General features: G+C 39.9%; 1 protein-coding gene across 1 annotated transcript in view; it reads right to left on the bottom strand.

The window, feature by feature from the left end:
• Window positions 1-9,422, bottom strand: part of EHHADH (enoyl-CoA hydratase and 3-hydroxyacyl CoA dehydrogenase) — a 42,979-nt gene extending 33,557 nt beyond the window's left edge. The window contains exons 1-2 of the mRNA XM_077754558.1: window positions 9,358-9,422; window positions 2,388-2,560 (exon numbers count right to left, since the gene is read on the bottom strand). Of these exons, the coding sequence (XP_077610684.1) occupies window positions 2,388-2,450 (63 nt within the window). The 5' untranslated portion in view covers window positions 2,451-2,560; window positions 9,358-9,422. The remainder of the gene's footprint in view (window positions 1-2,387; window positions 2,561-9,357) is intronic.
• Window positions 9,423-16,577: the final 7,155 nt, after the last annotated feature.

Below are 16,577 nucleotides of genomic sequence, written 5' to 3'. Positions count from 1 at the left end.
AGAGTGAGCAGAGGGCCACAGAGAGAGGGAGACACAGAATCTGAAGCAGGCTCCAGGCTCTGAGCTGTCAGCACAGAGTCCGACAAGGGACTCGAACCCACAAACCGTAAGATCATGACCTGAGCTGAAGTTGGACGCTTAACCAACTGAGCCACCCAAGCGCCCCATTATATAGCCATTTAAAATGATACATTTAAAGTCTATTTATAGTAAGATTAACAGCAGGTTTCTTCTCAGAAACCATGGAGACCAAAAGGCAGTAGGATGACATATTCAGAGCAGTGAAAGAAAAAACCTCTTAAGCAAGAATTCTACATCCAGCAAAACTAGCTTTTGAAAATAAAGGCAAAGGGAACCTGGGTGGCTCAGTCAGTTAAACGTCTGAGTCTGGATTTTGGCTCAGGTCATGATCTCATGGTTCGTGGGTTCTAGCCTCACGTCAGGCTCCACATTGACAGTGTGGATCCTGTTTGGGATTCTCTCTCTCTCTCTCTCTCTCTCTCTCTCTCTCTCTCTCTCTTTCTCTTAGCCCCTCCCCCTTCTCTCTCTGTCTCAAAGTAAATAAATAAACTTAAAAAAAAAGGAAATGAAGGCAAATTAAAGCATTCTGAGGTAAAAACAAAAACTGGATTTGTTGCTAGGAGATCTTCCCTACAAGAAATTCTTCACAGTGAAATGAAAGTACTCTAAACAGTAACTTAAATCCACGTGAAGGAATAAAGAACAATGATAAAGGATCACTGTTTAGGTAAATATAAAGGACAATGTAACTTTTTTTCTATAATTTTTTTCCTATCTGATCTTAAAAGACCACTACATTAAGCAATAATCAAAAATCTATGTTAATGGGCACACCTGTGTAATGATACAATTTGTGACAATAACAGCACTAAAGGGGTGGGTCACAGAACCACATAGGAGCAAATTTTTTGTATACTATTGAAATTAAGTTGGCATTAATCTAAACTAGATCCTTTTAAATTAGGACGTTAATTATAATCCCCAGAACATTCTTACCACTGGTAAGAAAATAGCTAAAAAATACATGAAACAACAAGAAAATGAAAAGGATACTAGAAGACATCTATTTAATACAAATGAGCATTAATGGAATAACTGAGAAACAAAAAAGACATAAGACATAGAAAACAAATAGCAAAATGGCAGAAATCTTTCCCTATTAGTAACTGCATTATATGTAAGTAGATTAAACCCTCTAAAAGAAACAGATTGGAAGAATGGATAAAAAATATTTAACAATAGGTTAAATATGATAATACTATAAAAATAGAGTACATGTGAAATACAATAAAATTCCAAAGGTAGGGTTTTTTTTTAAGTTTATTTATTTTGAGAGAGAGAGAAAGCACATGGGAGGGGTAGAGAAAAGGCGGAGAGAGAATCCAACACTAACAGCATGGAGCCCTACTCGGAGATTGATCCCACGGACAGAACTGTGAGTTCATGACCTGAGTCAAAACCAAGAGCCAGATACTTAACCAACTGAGCTATCAAGGCATCCCTGTAGGTGTTTAAAAAAAAAAAAAGACAGTGAAGAAGGAGGAGAAAAAAAAATGTTGCATGAAAAATGTATTACATAGGAAGAAGACCAGAAGAAAATAAAACAGAATATTAATAGTGGTTATTTCTGAACTGTGAGTTTATGGGGATTTTAGTTTACATCTTTATACTTTCCTGTATTTTTTAAGTCTGTCACAATGATCAACATTATCTTTATCATTAGAAAAATATGTTACTTACAAAATGTTACCATTATAAGGCTGGTATCATGGACCTCATCTACATACCTAATAGCCCAAATTAAGTCTATTTCCAGAAACAAATGGATTTACAGTTCTGTGCTATTTTCAAACAGGAAATTGTCTTCTTAGGTACTAATAATCATAAGGGACCACAAAACCAAAACCTTTGAGGAAATAAAAATTTAAGTAAGTATGCATGCTCAGGGATAACAGTCAAAATATTTTATACCTCATGCTGCATAAGCCTGGCTCTGCAGAACATGACGTGGGCCATACTATTGCAGCAGAGTCCTGGGGGCCCTATACTGACCCAGCCGCTCCCCTTTGGTTGGTGTTTTATGGGAGACCCAAGGGCTAGTGCTAGAAAAGCAAGGGGATAGTCATGGGGCTCAGGGTAACAGCTATTTACCCACCAGAATGGACATTTTTCAACATTTCAACAACTACTACCACTGTGCTGGTGCATAGCAGTTGAAAAACCAGGGCTAAAAATACACAAGAGTTGTCAAGCAGTAAGCTAGCCTTTTAAAATGATCACCTCTGAGGCTTATACAACATTTAGACTTTGTCTTAAAGAAAAGCCCCCCACACCAAGCCCCACATGGAGCTTTAGCGGTTGGTTACCTCTGCATGGGCAATCCGATAGTGACAGCCTAGGGCCAGCTCCAGTCCCCCTCCTAAAGCCATGCCTTGAATAGCTGCCACCACGGGCTTCTCATTTCTCTGTATTTCATCTACTAAGTGTCCCAATGAGATGGCAGTCTTTCTAGAAGCACTGAAGCTGTGGATATCAGCACCTAAGGACACAGACAAGGAAAAAGACAGCTGCAGAGACTTGGGCTTTATTATAAACAATAAGGTGCCAGATAACTCTCAATGAATCTCAGACCTCTTTGGGACCACAAAACATTACATCTTTTGGCTGGACACACAGTGAAGGAAAAATAACCTGGAGAATGTAGAACATTACAAGAGAAAATCCTCAAACCTTCATCAGGAATCTTGTAATCTAAAAATCTGTCTTCCATATGATAGGTAGCAACTCTACCTTTAAAAAATTAAAAGGCTCAGAGGAGGGGGAATGGAGATTGAGAAGTTGAGCCAGCCCTTCATTCCCCTCCCCCTTTTTTTTTTGCATAATATTGCTCACCAAGCTTATTCACAACAATTTAGACCCATATCTTTGTTAAGCGCATGAGTCACTACAACATAAACCTCAGCATAAAACACATACATATTTGTAAGTTATATGTTAATCAACCAGTTTGGAATTATGTTTTCGCAGTAGATTGTTTTTGTGATCAAAAAAAGCAACAACATTTCTTTTCCTAATTATAAAAATAACATATAGAAAATTTGAAAAATACACAAAATAATAAAGAACATAAAGATCACCCCAAAAATCACCACACAGAGATAACAATGTAATATTTTGGTGAATTCTTAGTTGTTTCCCAATGCATATGTGTAAATGGCTTTGTGACCTCCAGGAAGTTATTTAACCTTTTATCATAACACCAATCTTCAATGACTTAGGAGAGAATTAAACGAAAGTTTGTTATCATATATATGTAACAATATCAAAAGCATTCTATAACATCATTTTTCATATTTTCCTTTTTTCACATAACATTATACTGAACTCTTCCCCACAGAATTATCTATTCCTTGAAAACATTAAGCTTGGCAAGAGTTAAGAAGTTAAAGTCATTCTTTCATATCAACCTACTTAACTTTTTATTTCTACCCATTCCTTACCCAGCATCAGTCGGAGATTATTTTTTTGCTCATCAATCCATCATTTTAACACTCCCATCTAATGTTACTATTGTTATTATCTCTATTCCTTTTTGGTTTAAGAAAAACAAGATATCTCAAGCCTGTCAATCCTGTAACTTTAGATTTAAATGATTTTTCATGTCATAATAGCAGTTAGCATGTATTGGATAAATATTTTACATCAGGCATTGTGCTAAGTAGCTTCATATACTCTCTTATTTAATTTTCTTAACACCGAGGTTAAGTAGTATAACAACCCCTATTTCACAGATCAGGAAGTTAAGGCTTTGAGACGTTAAGTGACTAGTTCAAACATATGACCAGTTAATTACTGGTAGAATGAGGATTTGAACTGAGACAGTTTAACTACAGCCTACATTCTTAAATGTTACACCACTTTTTTCTACTTGCAGCATAAGGTTAGTACTATTATCCCAATTTTATAGAAACCAAGGCACAAACAAGGGTACAGTGATTTCACTTTTCAACTATTTATTTCTGGCATATAGAAATGCAATTAACTTTGGGATATTGATTTTATACCCAGCAAAACTACTGAATTATTAATTCTAATACCTTTCTAATAGATTAGTTTGATTTTTCTGTAAACACTATCATATCTTCTAGATAATGAAGTTTTCTTTCTTCCTTTCCAATCGCTATGCTTTTCATTTGTTTTTCTAGTCCTACTGGACTGGCCCGGGCCTAGAACACAATGTCAAACAGAAATGGTGATAGTAGCTAGCTCCTATCTCAGAAAGAAAGCTTTGTTTTGTTTTGTTTTTATTTTTCATTTCTAAGTAATCTTTACAACCAATGTGGGGCTTGAGCACAAAACTCCAAGATCAAGAGTCTCATGCTCTCTCATGACTGAGCCAGCCAGGTACCCCAGGAAAGCTTTCCATTTACCATTTTATTTGATGTTTTCTATAGGTTTTCAAAAATGGATTAAGACATTTTCTTTCTATACCTAGTTAGGAATTCTTTTTTTATTTAAAATTTATTTTAAAGTTTATTTATTTTTAAGAGAGAGAGAGAGAGAGCACAAGTGGGGGAGGAGCAGAGAGAGAGGAAGACACAGAATCCAAAGCAGGCTCTGGGCTCCAAGCTGCCAGCACAGAGCCAGATGCGGGGCTCAAACTTATAAACCATGAGATCAAGACCTGAGCCAAAGTCGGACATCCAGCCAACTGAGCCACCCAGGCGCGCCTAGGAATTTTTATTTTTAATGCATGTCAAATGTTATCAAATGTTTCTACTGCATTTCTTTAAAAAATCATATAACTTTTCTCTTTTAATCTTTTAATAGAATGAATTAAACTAATATTTTAATGTTCAACCAATCTGTAATTTCTGGGGGGAAAAAAAGTGATGCCTTCTACTTTTTATATATTGTTAGATTCGATTTTATATTATTTAACAGTTTTATACCTATGTCTATGAATGAAACTGGCCTTTCATTTTGTTTTTCTTTCATTGCAAATTTCATTCATAAATTTTGCTTTTTCATACTGGCCTCGATAGATGTTGATATCAAGATTATGTTAGCCTCACAAAATGAGTTGGAAAGAGTGCTAGATTGAATGGTGTCCACCCAGAACCTATGAAACTTACCTTATTTGTTAATAGGGTCTTTGCAGGTATAACTGAGTAAAGATGAGGTCATACTGAACTAAGGTGGATCTATGTAAGATCAGGGAAATCTGGACACAGGAGAAAAGGCCACAGGAAGAGACAGAAGTGATAAAGCAACAAGCCAAGGAATGCCAAGGATTGCCTGCAACCACGGAAGCTAGAGGAAGCAAGGGAAGATTCCTCCCTAGAGCCTCTGGAATAAGAATGACCTTGCAGATATCTTGACTTTGAACTTCTACCCTCCACAAGTATGAGAGAACAAATCTCTGGGTTTTGTGTTTTTTTTAATGTTTATTTATTTTTGAGACAGAGAGAGACAGAGCTTGAAGTGGGGAGACGCAGAGAGAGGGAGACACAGAATCCGAAACAGGCTCCAGGCTCCAAGCTGTCAGCACAGAGCCCATCCAGGGGCCCGAACCCATGAACTGTGAGAGCATGACCTGAGCTGAAGTAGGATGCTTAACCAACTGAACCACCCAGGCGCCCCAAATTTCTGTTGTTTTAAGTCATCTAGTTTAAGTCATCTGTTATGAAGCCCAAGGAAACTAATATGGGAAGTGTTCCCTCTTCTTTTGTTCCCTAAAACATTTATGTAAAATTCAAATAATATTTTCCTTGACTTTCCAGTTAGAGCTTGCCAATAAAGTCATTGGGGACTGGAATTTACTTTGTGAGATTTTTTATTACTGATTCAATTTCTTTAATGGCTTTCTATTTCCACTTGAGTCATATTGGGAAGTCATAATATTTTCATTATCCTTTTTAATGGCTGCTGCATCTGCAGTGATATCCCATCTGCCATTCCCAATATACATTGTGCCTTCCCTTTTTCTCTTGATCAATTTCTCCAAAGCTTTGTTGATTTCATTAGTCTCTCAAAGAACTTTTGACATGGTCTTGAATCACATTTGTTTCCATCGAATTAATTTCTCCTCTTCATTATTCCCTTTCTTCTATTTCATTGGGCCTATTTTACCATTTGTTCTGTTCCTTGATATAAATGCGTAACTTCCTACGTTTCAGTCATTTTCTTTTCTGATAAATACCTGTAAGGTTATAAATCTCCTGCTAAGTTTTTCATTAACTGTACCCTTCAAGTTATATATATTGCATTTTCACTATCATTCAGCTCTAAATATTTTCTAAATTCTATTATGATTTTGCTTTGACTCAGGGATTCTTAAGCAATGAATTTAATATCTAGACATATGAATATTTTAGTTATATTTTTGTTATTGATTTCTAGTTTAATTGCATTGCTGTCAAAGAACATATTCTAAGTGAAATTTATTGAGACAAGTTTTGTGGTCCAGTATCTGGTCAAATCACCAAATGTTGCAAATTTGAGAAAAATGTATATTTTCCAATTGTTCTATATAAATCCATTAAGTCAAACAACCTCTAATGCTTTTCTAGGAGAATATTTATTTTTCTATCCCTGAGTTCTAACTCCATTCTCCCTTTTCTAACTTCTTTCTTACATAGAAATATCAAGTTTTCCATAATTGGGATCCCTCTCTCCATGGCACAAAGTCACCATCTTGGGCATATGACCTGAAGTTTCAAAACAACAAATAAGCCATTTAATGACTGATTAACATTTGGCACATTATTTTAATCTCTCTAAGACTCATCATTTTCATCTGTAAATGGAGACTGTAGGATTTACTGAGGATTAAAATATGTGTAAAAATACTCCTTTTTATTATTTATAAATAAATAACCTATATATCCAGTACTGTCACAAGATAAATGGCAATTTTATAATGATTAACATTCTTTTTTTTAAAGGTTATTATCAAGTTCGTTTCCATATAAAGCCCAGTGCTCATCCCCACATGTGCCCTCCTCCATGCCCATCACCCCACTTCCCCTCCCCCACCCCATCAGCCATCAGTTTGTTCTCAGCATTCAAAAGTCTCTCATGGTTTGCCTCTCTCGCTCTCCCCCAATATTTTTCCCCTTCTTCTCCCCCATGGTCCTCCATTAAGTTCCTCCTAATCCTCCTATACGTGCAAACATATAGTATCTGTCCTTCTCTGCTTGACTTATTTCACTCAGCATAATACTTTCTAGTTCCAGCCAAGTTGCTACACATGGCCAGATTTCATTCTTTCTCATTGCCATGTAGTATTCCATGGTATAGATAAGCCACATCTTCTTGATCCATTTGTCCGTTGATGGACACTTAGGCTCTTTCCATGTTTTGGCTGTTGTTGAGAGTCCCGCTATCAACATTGGGGTCCATGTGCCCCTATGCATCAGCACTCCTGTATCCCTTGGGTAAATTCCTAGCAGTGCTATTGCTGGGTCATTGGGGAGTTCTATTCGTAATTTTTTGAGGAACCTCCATACTGTTTTCCAGAGGGGCTGCACCAGTTTACATTCCCACCAACAGTGTAGGAGGGTGCCCATTTCTCCACATGTTCGCCAGCATCTAGAGTCCTCTGATTTGTTCATTTTAGCCACAAAGGCTAAAATGGTGTGAGGTGGTATCTCAGTGTGGTTTTGATTTGTATTTCCCTGATGAGGAGGGATGCTGAGCATCGTCTCATGTGTCTGTTGGCCATCTGGATGTCCTCTTTGGAGAAGTGTCTGTTCATGTCTTCTGCTCATTTCTTCACTGGATTANACAGCGCTGCCGTCAGGACAGGGGGTCACCATCGCCCAGGATGGGGCCGCTTCCGCACCACCTGACCGCCGTCACCAGATATGGGGCCGGGTGCACTGCAGTGCAGTTTTTTCTGGCACCTTCTGGGACCGGGGGCACCTAGTTCAAAGTGAGCAACCCAGGCAGAGTTAAAAAACACTCTCTTTCCAAGCCAAGGTTTTTCTCTTCTCCACGGACGGGTCTATGAGCAGTTTCAACTTCTCTATCCTTTCCCCTCTACTTGCTGCAGCTCACCACGGCTCACCGCAGCTGCACGCAAGCCGGGCTCCCTCCCCTCCCTCCGTATCTCTGGGTCCCGGCATCCACTTTTATCTTCCCCAGTTCTCACTCACGCACTTATGAGGTTTCCTTCCCAGTGTACTCTCTCTTTCTCTTCCCAAACTCCTGTGGCTCAGTGTCCTATGACTTCAGGCCTTCTCTGTTTGAGAGATGGGTGCAGGTGAAATGCACGGAGCTCCCTACTTCTCCGCCATCTTGCCCACCTTAATGATTAACATTCTTACATTTCTTCATTGTCATGATTCCAATATCTATTTATTCTCAGGCTGCAATGAACATACCTTAAATTTCCTTGGCTACAGTACGATTACAAAGGCCTTCATATCCATATGACTTTTGTCAAAGGCATAATATATTCATTTGGGAAGAGAAGACAAGCTGTCACAAATACCACTGAATCACCATTTCAGATTCTTCTGTCATATGTTTTCAATATTTTTGCATCTTCATAGAACAACCCAATAAAGATAGCCATGGTCACTGAGATGGGTGACGATTAGAAGAAAAACGAACTCAGGGGAGCCTGGGTGGCTCAGCCAGTTAAGCATCCAACTTTGGTTCAGATCATGATTTCATGGTTTGTCGGTTCCAGCCCCACATCAGGCTCTGGGCTGACGGCTCAGAGCCTGGAGCCTGCTTCAGATTCTGTGTCTCCCTCTCTCTCTCTCTGCCCCTCCCTGCTCATGCTCTCTCTCTCTCAAAAGTAAATATACATTTAAAAAATTTTTTAAAGAAGAAAAATGCACTCCATTTCAAGTCTCTGTGTGAAATAAAGAATAACACTTATTGAACATCTTCTGATGCAGGCACTGTACTAAGGACTTTCAGATATATCTCATGTAACCTCACAAAAACCTCTTAAGATAGATACTACTATCCACTTTCTAAACAGAGATATTGAGGAATTCAAGAGATTACAAGGATTTGCCCAAGCTCACATAGAGTGGAGATGTATGCAGAGCAGGTATGTACCAAAAGGTGTATAATAGCAGGTATAACACCCATCAAGCCTGGCACTAAATGTCCTCCAAAGGCCCATCCAATACAAAAGAGAGTAGGGTAAAAGTCTCTCTGTGACTCTTGTCTGTCTACAATGTTTCCCATTCCCACTCAAGTCTTCCATATCCATTACCCACCCTAAGGTATTATCCACAGGGACAGTTAATGCAGCATTGGTCTCAGGCTGTGGTTAGATTCCAGAGATAGCGAGAAAGGGTTAGAGACGGTTACCTGCAGAGAATTTGCCATCTGCTCCACAAATCACAATGGCTTTTACTGTATGGTCTGTTATAGCTTTCTGCAGTCCCTGTTTTAGTCCATGGAGTACAGATACACTAAAAGAAAAAAAATTACATGAGGCATTAGAATTAAATTTCTACCGGGGCGCCTGGGTGGCTTAGTCGGTTAAGCGTCCGACTTTCGCTTAGGTCATGATCTCGCGGTTCGTGGGTTCGAGCCCCGCGTCGGGGTCTGTGCTGACTGCCAGCTCAGAGCCTGGCACCTGTTTCAGAGTCTGTAACTCCCTCTCTCTCTGACCCTCCCTGCTCACGCTGTCTCTCTCTCTCTCCTAGAAATAAATAAAAACATTAAAAAAAAAAAGAATTAAATTTCTACCATCTCAGAGTTTTTTCCTTTCCTAACAATGAAAACTGAAACATACACACAATGAATAAAAACCCTAGTTACTAATTATTAAGTTTTCACTAATTGATCAATTAATAATAAACATGTCAATTGAATTAAGCACTGGGCTAAATAAATGAATAAGCTTTTTTTTTTAATTTATTTATTTATTTGAGACAGGGCATGCAAGTCAGGGAGGGGCAGAGAGAGAATCCCAAGCAGACTCCATACTGTCAGTGCAGAGCTCAATGTAGGGTTCAAACTCACAAACCATGAGATCATGACCTGTGCTGAAGTCTGATGCTTAACTGACTGAGCCACCCAGGTACTCCAGATGAATAAAATTTTCTAAACACAGTATTTTCCTACCCTTTGCTGTAATTTTGGCCACTTAGAAGCAGCACTAATCAATTTTAAAATATTATTGAATGTTTTCTATGTATAGTGAAAGGAGTTTATAACATCCTAGGAAACTACAAAATATCACACTAAGATGAGTGCTGTAATGAAAGTACAAAGAAAGTGATATGGACATTCACAGAAGAAATTACTTTCAATTTGTCATATTGGCAAAATATAAGAAAAATTGAAACAGTCTAAAAGAAACAACCCAAGAGATGTGTCAGGGGCTTCAAGTTACCCCAAATATCCAACCTTCCCCACTTTCTTCAAAATATTAAGCACCTAGTTTTTAGCTGGATACATGATAAAGACTGCATTTTCCAGCCTGCTATGCAGTAAAGTCAGCCTAAGGCATTAAATCCTGGCCAATTGGAAGGAAACAGATTTGGTATATACAACTTTGGGAAGAGTTCTTAAAGGATTGAGTTTGCTTTTCTCTTTTCCTTTTCTGGTAGGAATAGGAATGTGATGGCTAGATCATAAGCATCCATCATGGACCAAGAGGTGGAAGACATGTAATGAGTACGGCAGAGCAAAAGATAAACAGAATTGGGGACCCTGATGACTGTGGAACCTTCTTACCACTCTAAGACATTTCTATGAAAGAAACTGACCTTTTTCTTGTTTAATCCTCCACTCTTTTGAGTTTTCTGTCACTGACAGCCAAAGCTAATACTAACTAACATAGGAGGCAAAGGCAAGATCTGGGAAAGAAAGGGCATGTAGTAGGTTTTGCTAAGTTTCAGTTGATGAGGGAGTCATCTATAAAGGAGAGTTATAGTCAATATTGAATGAGTCAGCCAAAGGTAAAAAGAGATGAGTATAAATCCTCTGGATACTCATTTAAGAAGCAGGAGAATTTTAAAAAGCAGGTGGGGAGAGAGGAGTCAACATGGTGGAGAAGTAGGGGGAACCGAAGTTCCCTCCTCCCACAAACACAGCACTATTGAGGTCAGAAGACTTGGAATTCCAGGAATCCGGACTATAGAGTAACAGAAACATCTCCAGGGGGCCATGGAGACAACATGGTGGGCCATAGGTGTGTGATTGCAAACTGGGAGAGATAAAACGGGCAGTGTAGGCACGGAGAGGAGGGATCTCCTTCTGTGGAGAAAAGGAGGAAAAAGAGAGGCTGTGAAAGTGTAGGATTGTATTTGGACAACAGACGGGGGAAAGGGAAAAACGGGGACCAATTTCTAACTGCGAGGCTTTCTCTGCCCTCTTCCTCACCTGGAGAGGAGGAGAGCCAGCCCAGGCTAGGCAGCTAACTCCCAGGCACTGGAGGACAGAGTAATCCTCTGCCTTGAGTGCTGTGGGAAGAAGGCAAATAGCCATTCTAAGGACAAAAGACCCTGCAGGCATCCACAGGCCTGCACCCCTTTGTTGCCAGCCAGAGGCCATTTGTAAGCTAGTTGGGTGGTGGCTACCCCAGAACCAGGGTGCGTGGTTCCTATAAAACATCAGGGTTTGAATCCTAGCCAAGCACCAGGGAGGTGCAGGAAATGGTGGAACTGGCACCCACATGGCACTGTGGGGAGGGCCTGAACAGAGTGGTTTGGAAAACCCAGTCCAGTGAGGAGAGACTGGGGGTATCACCATTTTTCTCTCCATCACCAACAAGGCAGGGTTTCAGGGAATGGACAAGGGGCCACAGTGGAGGCGATACTGCCTACACCAAACCATGTCCCTCCATGCCTGGCAACTTGGCATCTAACAGAACAAGATTGACACTGAGCAACCAGACAGCACCTCCTCCAGACCAGAGCAGACACCAGTTCCAAGGCATCGTCAGGATCAGTCCAGTGGGTTTGCATTCTCCGATTTTATGCATGGCCAATTCTTATTTTATGTGTATATATACATATTTTTTTCCCTTTCTTTTCTTCCTCTTATTTCTTCCCTTCTCTAGTTGGGTTACTCTGGCTGTTGGTTTGTTTAAGCAGACATTTTTAATCTATTCTTTTTATATCTCTTCTGTATCTCCTTCTTTATTTTCCTCTCTGTCTCTCTGGACTAGCCACATAGTTTCTCTGATTCTCTGCTTGGTCAATTTTATTTTCTTTTCCTTTCCCTGCCCATATCATTTCTCTCTTTATATGGGATAAGGCCTCTTTCACCAAAACCCTCCTTTTAAAAATTTTTCTCCAGAGATACTTCAGCAAACAAATCAAAGCACATGTGGTAGAAGTTCCAAACCATGACTACGAGTACAGAGATAAAGCAACTAGAGTCTCAAGAACAGACAGCATGAAACAAACGCCTAAAACACCTCCTGAAGGGCCAGGCCCTGGACAGCATATGACTCCTTTTTAATATAGTAGTGCTCACAGGTGCAAGACTCAAGCAAGCTATTAAAACACATAAGGGACACATGGAGGGGACAAGATGGCAGAACAGCACGTAAGTTTTTTGTTGTTCTCTTCTCCCTGAAATACAGCCAGGTCAGCACTAAACCATCCTGCATACCTAGAAAACTGATTTGAGGATTAACACAACAATCTGTACAACCTGAACCAGAGAACTCAGCAGGAAAATGTCAGCTGAGGAGACTGGAAAGCAAAAGTCCTTCTGGGCACCGTGACTGGCCAGCTAAAGGGCCACTGACCCAGGAGGACCAAGACCGATAGGCCATCCACAACCTGAGGGACTGATTCTGCTGAAGATCCCCAGCAGCTGACCATGTGCCCTGATGATCCAGAAAAGGAAAACACCAACATACAGATGGGGACCTAGAAGCACGCAAGAGAAAGAACTGGAACATCACAGAAAACAGCAGGCACAGATCTACTGGAGGAGAGAGAGGGCCCCCTGAACAGAAATCAATGACGAGAACAACACCCAAGGAGCTACAAATACAGGGCGATACACTCACACTCACTGACACATCTGCATTCTAGGTGGAAGGACGTTCTCATGTCCAGACTAAACACCTCAGGAGAAGAGTCTGAGGGGGAATGGTCACTGACATGAAATAAATACCAATGGAGAATTAAGACAAAATACAAATCAAAAATTCAAAGAGATGGAAATTATAAGGTGAAATAAAAGAGGTTTGAGGGGAAAAAAACCAAAACCACGTAAGGGACAGAAAACCAGCCAATATGACAAACAGAAGAATTCTCAAAAGAAATTTCGTGAAGAAACAACAGATAGAGAATTGCTCAAAACACATATAAACAATGTAACTGAGCATGAATTTAGAATAATAGTCATAAGATTAATCGCTGGGCTTGAAAAAAAGCATAGAAGACAGAAGAGAATCTATTGCTGCAGAGATCAAGGAACTAAGAAAGAGTCACAATGAATTAAGAAAAGCTATAAATGAGGTACAAAATAAACTAGATGGAATGACAGCAAGGATGGAGGAGGCAGAGGGGAGATTAAGTGAAATAGAAGATAAAATTATGGAAAATGATGAAACAGAAAAAGAGAGATGAGAAAATACTAGACCATGAGGGAAGAATTAGAGAATTATGTGAGACAAAGACATGTAATAATATCCACATCATAGGAGTTCTGAAAGAAGGAGAGAGAAAGGAGCAGAAGATTTACTAGAACAAATTATAGTTGAGAATTTCCCTAATCTTGGGAGGGAAATGGACAACCAAATCCAGGATGCACAGAGAACACCCTTCAGAGTTAACAGGAATAGATCTCCATGGCATATCATCATGAAACTGGCAAAATACAAAGATAAAGAGAGAATTCTGAAAGCAGCTAGGGAAAAATGGGTCTTAACCTACAAGGGTAGACTAATAAGGATAGTAGCAGACGTATCCACTGAAAGCTGGCCGGCCAGAAGGGAATGGCAGGAAATATTCAATTTGCTGAATAGGAAAAATATGCAGCCAAGAATCCTTTATCCAGCAAGGCTGTCATTCAGAATAGGAGAAATAAAAAACCCAGAGAAACAAAAACCGAAAGAGTTCATGACCGCTAAACCAGCCCTGGAAGATATCCTAATGGGGACTCTGAGTGGAACAGTGCAAAGAGACAACACCACAAGCATGAAACCTACAGATAACACAATCACATACTGGGACATAAAACAGCCCTCAATAAATATAAAAGAATTGAGATCATACCATGCACACTTTCAGATCACAATGCTATGAAACTTGAAATCAATCACAATTAGAAGTCTGGAAAACCTCCAAAAATATGGAGGTTAAATAACACCCTACTAAAGAACGAATGGGCCGATCATGCAATTAGAGAAGAAATTAAAAAATAATAGAAACAAATGAAAACAAAAATACAACAACCCAAACTCTATGGGATGCGGCAAAGGCAGTCCTAAGAGGAAAGTACATTGCGCTCCAGGCCTATTTCAAGAAATTAGAAAAAGCGCAAGTGCAAAATCTAACAGTGCACCTAAAGGAACTAGAGGCAGAGCAACAAGAACACCCCAAACCTAGTAGGAGAAGAGAAATAATAAAACTCAGAGCAGAAAAAAACAATAGAGAAACCAAANCCAGTGAAGAAATGGGCAGAAGATATGAACAGACACTTCTCCAAAGAGGACATCCAGATGGCCAACAGACACATGAAACGATGCTCAGCATCCTTCCTCATCAGGGAAATACAAATCAAAACCACGCTGAGATACCACCTCACGCCAGTCAGAGTGGCTAAAATGAACTAATGAGAGGACTCTAGATGCTGGCGAGGATGTGGAGAAATGGGCACCCTCCTACACTGTTGGTGGGAATGTTGGTGGGAGGTTCCTCAAAAAATTAACAATAGAACTCCCCTATGACCAGTAGCACTGCTAGGAATTTACCCAAGGGATACAGGAGTGCTGATGCATAGGGGCACATTGACCCCAATGTTCATAGCAGCACTCTCAACAATAGCCAAAACATGGAAAGAACCTAAGTGTCCATCAACTGATGAATGGATCAAGAAGATGTGGTTCATGTATACAATGGAATACTACATGGCAATGAGAAAGAATGAAATCTGGCCATGTGTAGCAACACGGATGGAACTTGAGGGTGTTATGCTGAGAGAAATAAGTCAGGCAGAGAAGGACAAATACCATATGTTTGCACATATAGGTGGATTAGGAGGAACTTAACGGAGGACAGAGCAGGAGAAGAAGGGGAAAAATAGTTGGGGAGAGGGAGGGACGCAAACCATGAGAGCCTCTTGAATGTTGAGAACAAACTGTGAGCCTAGGGGGGATGGGGGAGAGGGGAAGATGGGTAATGGGCATGGAGGAGGGTACTTGTTAGGATGAGCACTGGGTGTTATATGTAAACCAACTTGACAATAAACTCTTTAAGGAAAAAAAATTAGCCCAAATCAGTGCCACCCAGGGCAAAAGGCTGGCTTTTCTCATTTCAACCAAGCTCTTTTCTTTTATTTCTTATGGTCTTGCTAATTTTGCAAAAGTGAAACAAAGGAAAATGAAAATGGCTCTTAACAGATACAGCTTTCCTAGATTCAAGCCTGAGTAAAGGGACCACAGCCTCATAGCAATGGTAGTGTGTGAGGGGTTAAGAAACTATTTTCTCTGCTTAATATTATCCAGGTATGGAGAAATCGAGTCTAGGGTAAACATAACATTTCATGGGTGCCAACTAAAGCTCTTTAGCTTCTGTGACTTTAGGAGGTCTTTCTTGTGGCCGTTTTTGAAAACAAAACATTATCAAATCAAGTTTGTAGCTTGTGACCAGCATTTTTTTTAGTCAAAGAAATAGAAGAGAAAAATAGAAATGACAAACTACATACCATGTAAAGATGAGTTTTGTTTCACAAAACTTTGTTTTCAGTTATGTATTTGTGTGTGTATGTGTCAGATTGTTGTGTAAAACATGGGATTTCTTACTGTGTGGATTACATTTTTTTAAAACAAGCATGAAAGCCATTGATTGTTCTGAGAGACAGGCCTAGTAATCAGGCATGTCCTACACTTATAAAGAGGGTTGGCCTTCCAGAGAACTCTAGATGCTGGCGAAGATGTGGAGAAACAGGCACCCTCCTACACTGTTGGTGGGAATGTAAACTGGTACAGCCCCTCTGGAAAACAGTGTGGAGGTTCCTAAGGAAACTAACAATAGAACTCCCCTATGACCCAGCAATAGCACTGCTAGGAATTTACCCAAGGGATACAGAAATGCTGAGGCATAGGAGCACATGTACCCCAATGTTCATAGCAGCACTCTCCACAATAGCTAAAACATGGGAAGAGCCGGGGCGCCTGGGTGGCTTAGTCGGTTAAGCGTCCGACTTTCGCTTAGGTCATGATCTCGCAGTTCGTGGGTTCGAGCCCCGCGTCGGGCTCTGTGCTGACTGCCAGCTCAGAGCCTGGAGCCTGTTTCAGTCTGTGACTCCCTCTCTCTCTGACCCTCCCCTGCTCACACTGTCTCTCTCTCTCTCCTAGAAATAAATAAAAACATTAAAAAAAAATTAAAAAAAAA

Source organism: Crocuta crocuta, unplaced genomic scaffold, assembly GCF_008692635.1.
Source record: "Crocuta crocuta isolate KB4526 unplaced genomic scaffold, BGI_CrCroc_1.0 scaffold70, whole genome shotgun sequence".
NCBI classification, from domain to species: domain Eukaryota; kingdom Metazoa; phylum Chordata; class Mammalia; order Carnivora; family Hyaenidae; genus Crocuta; species Crocuta crocuta.
This window is presented reverse-complemented; position numbering and strand designations above follow the sequence as displayed.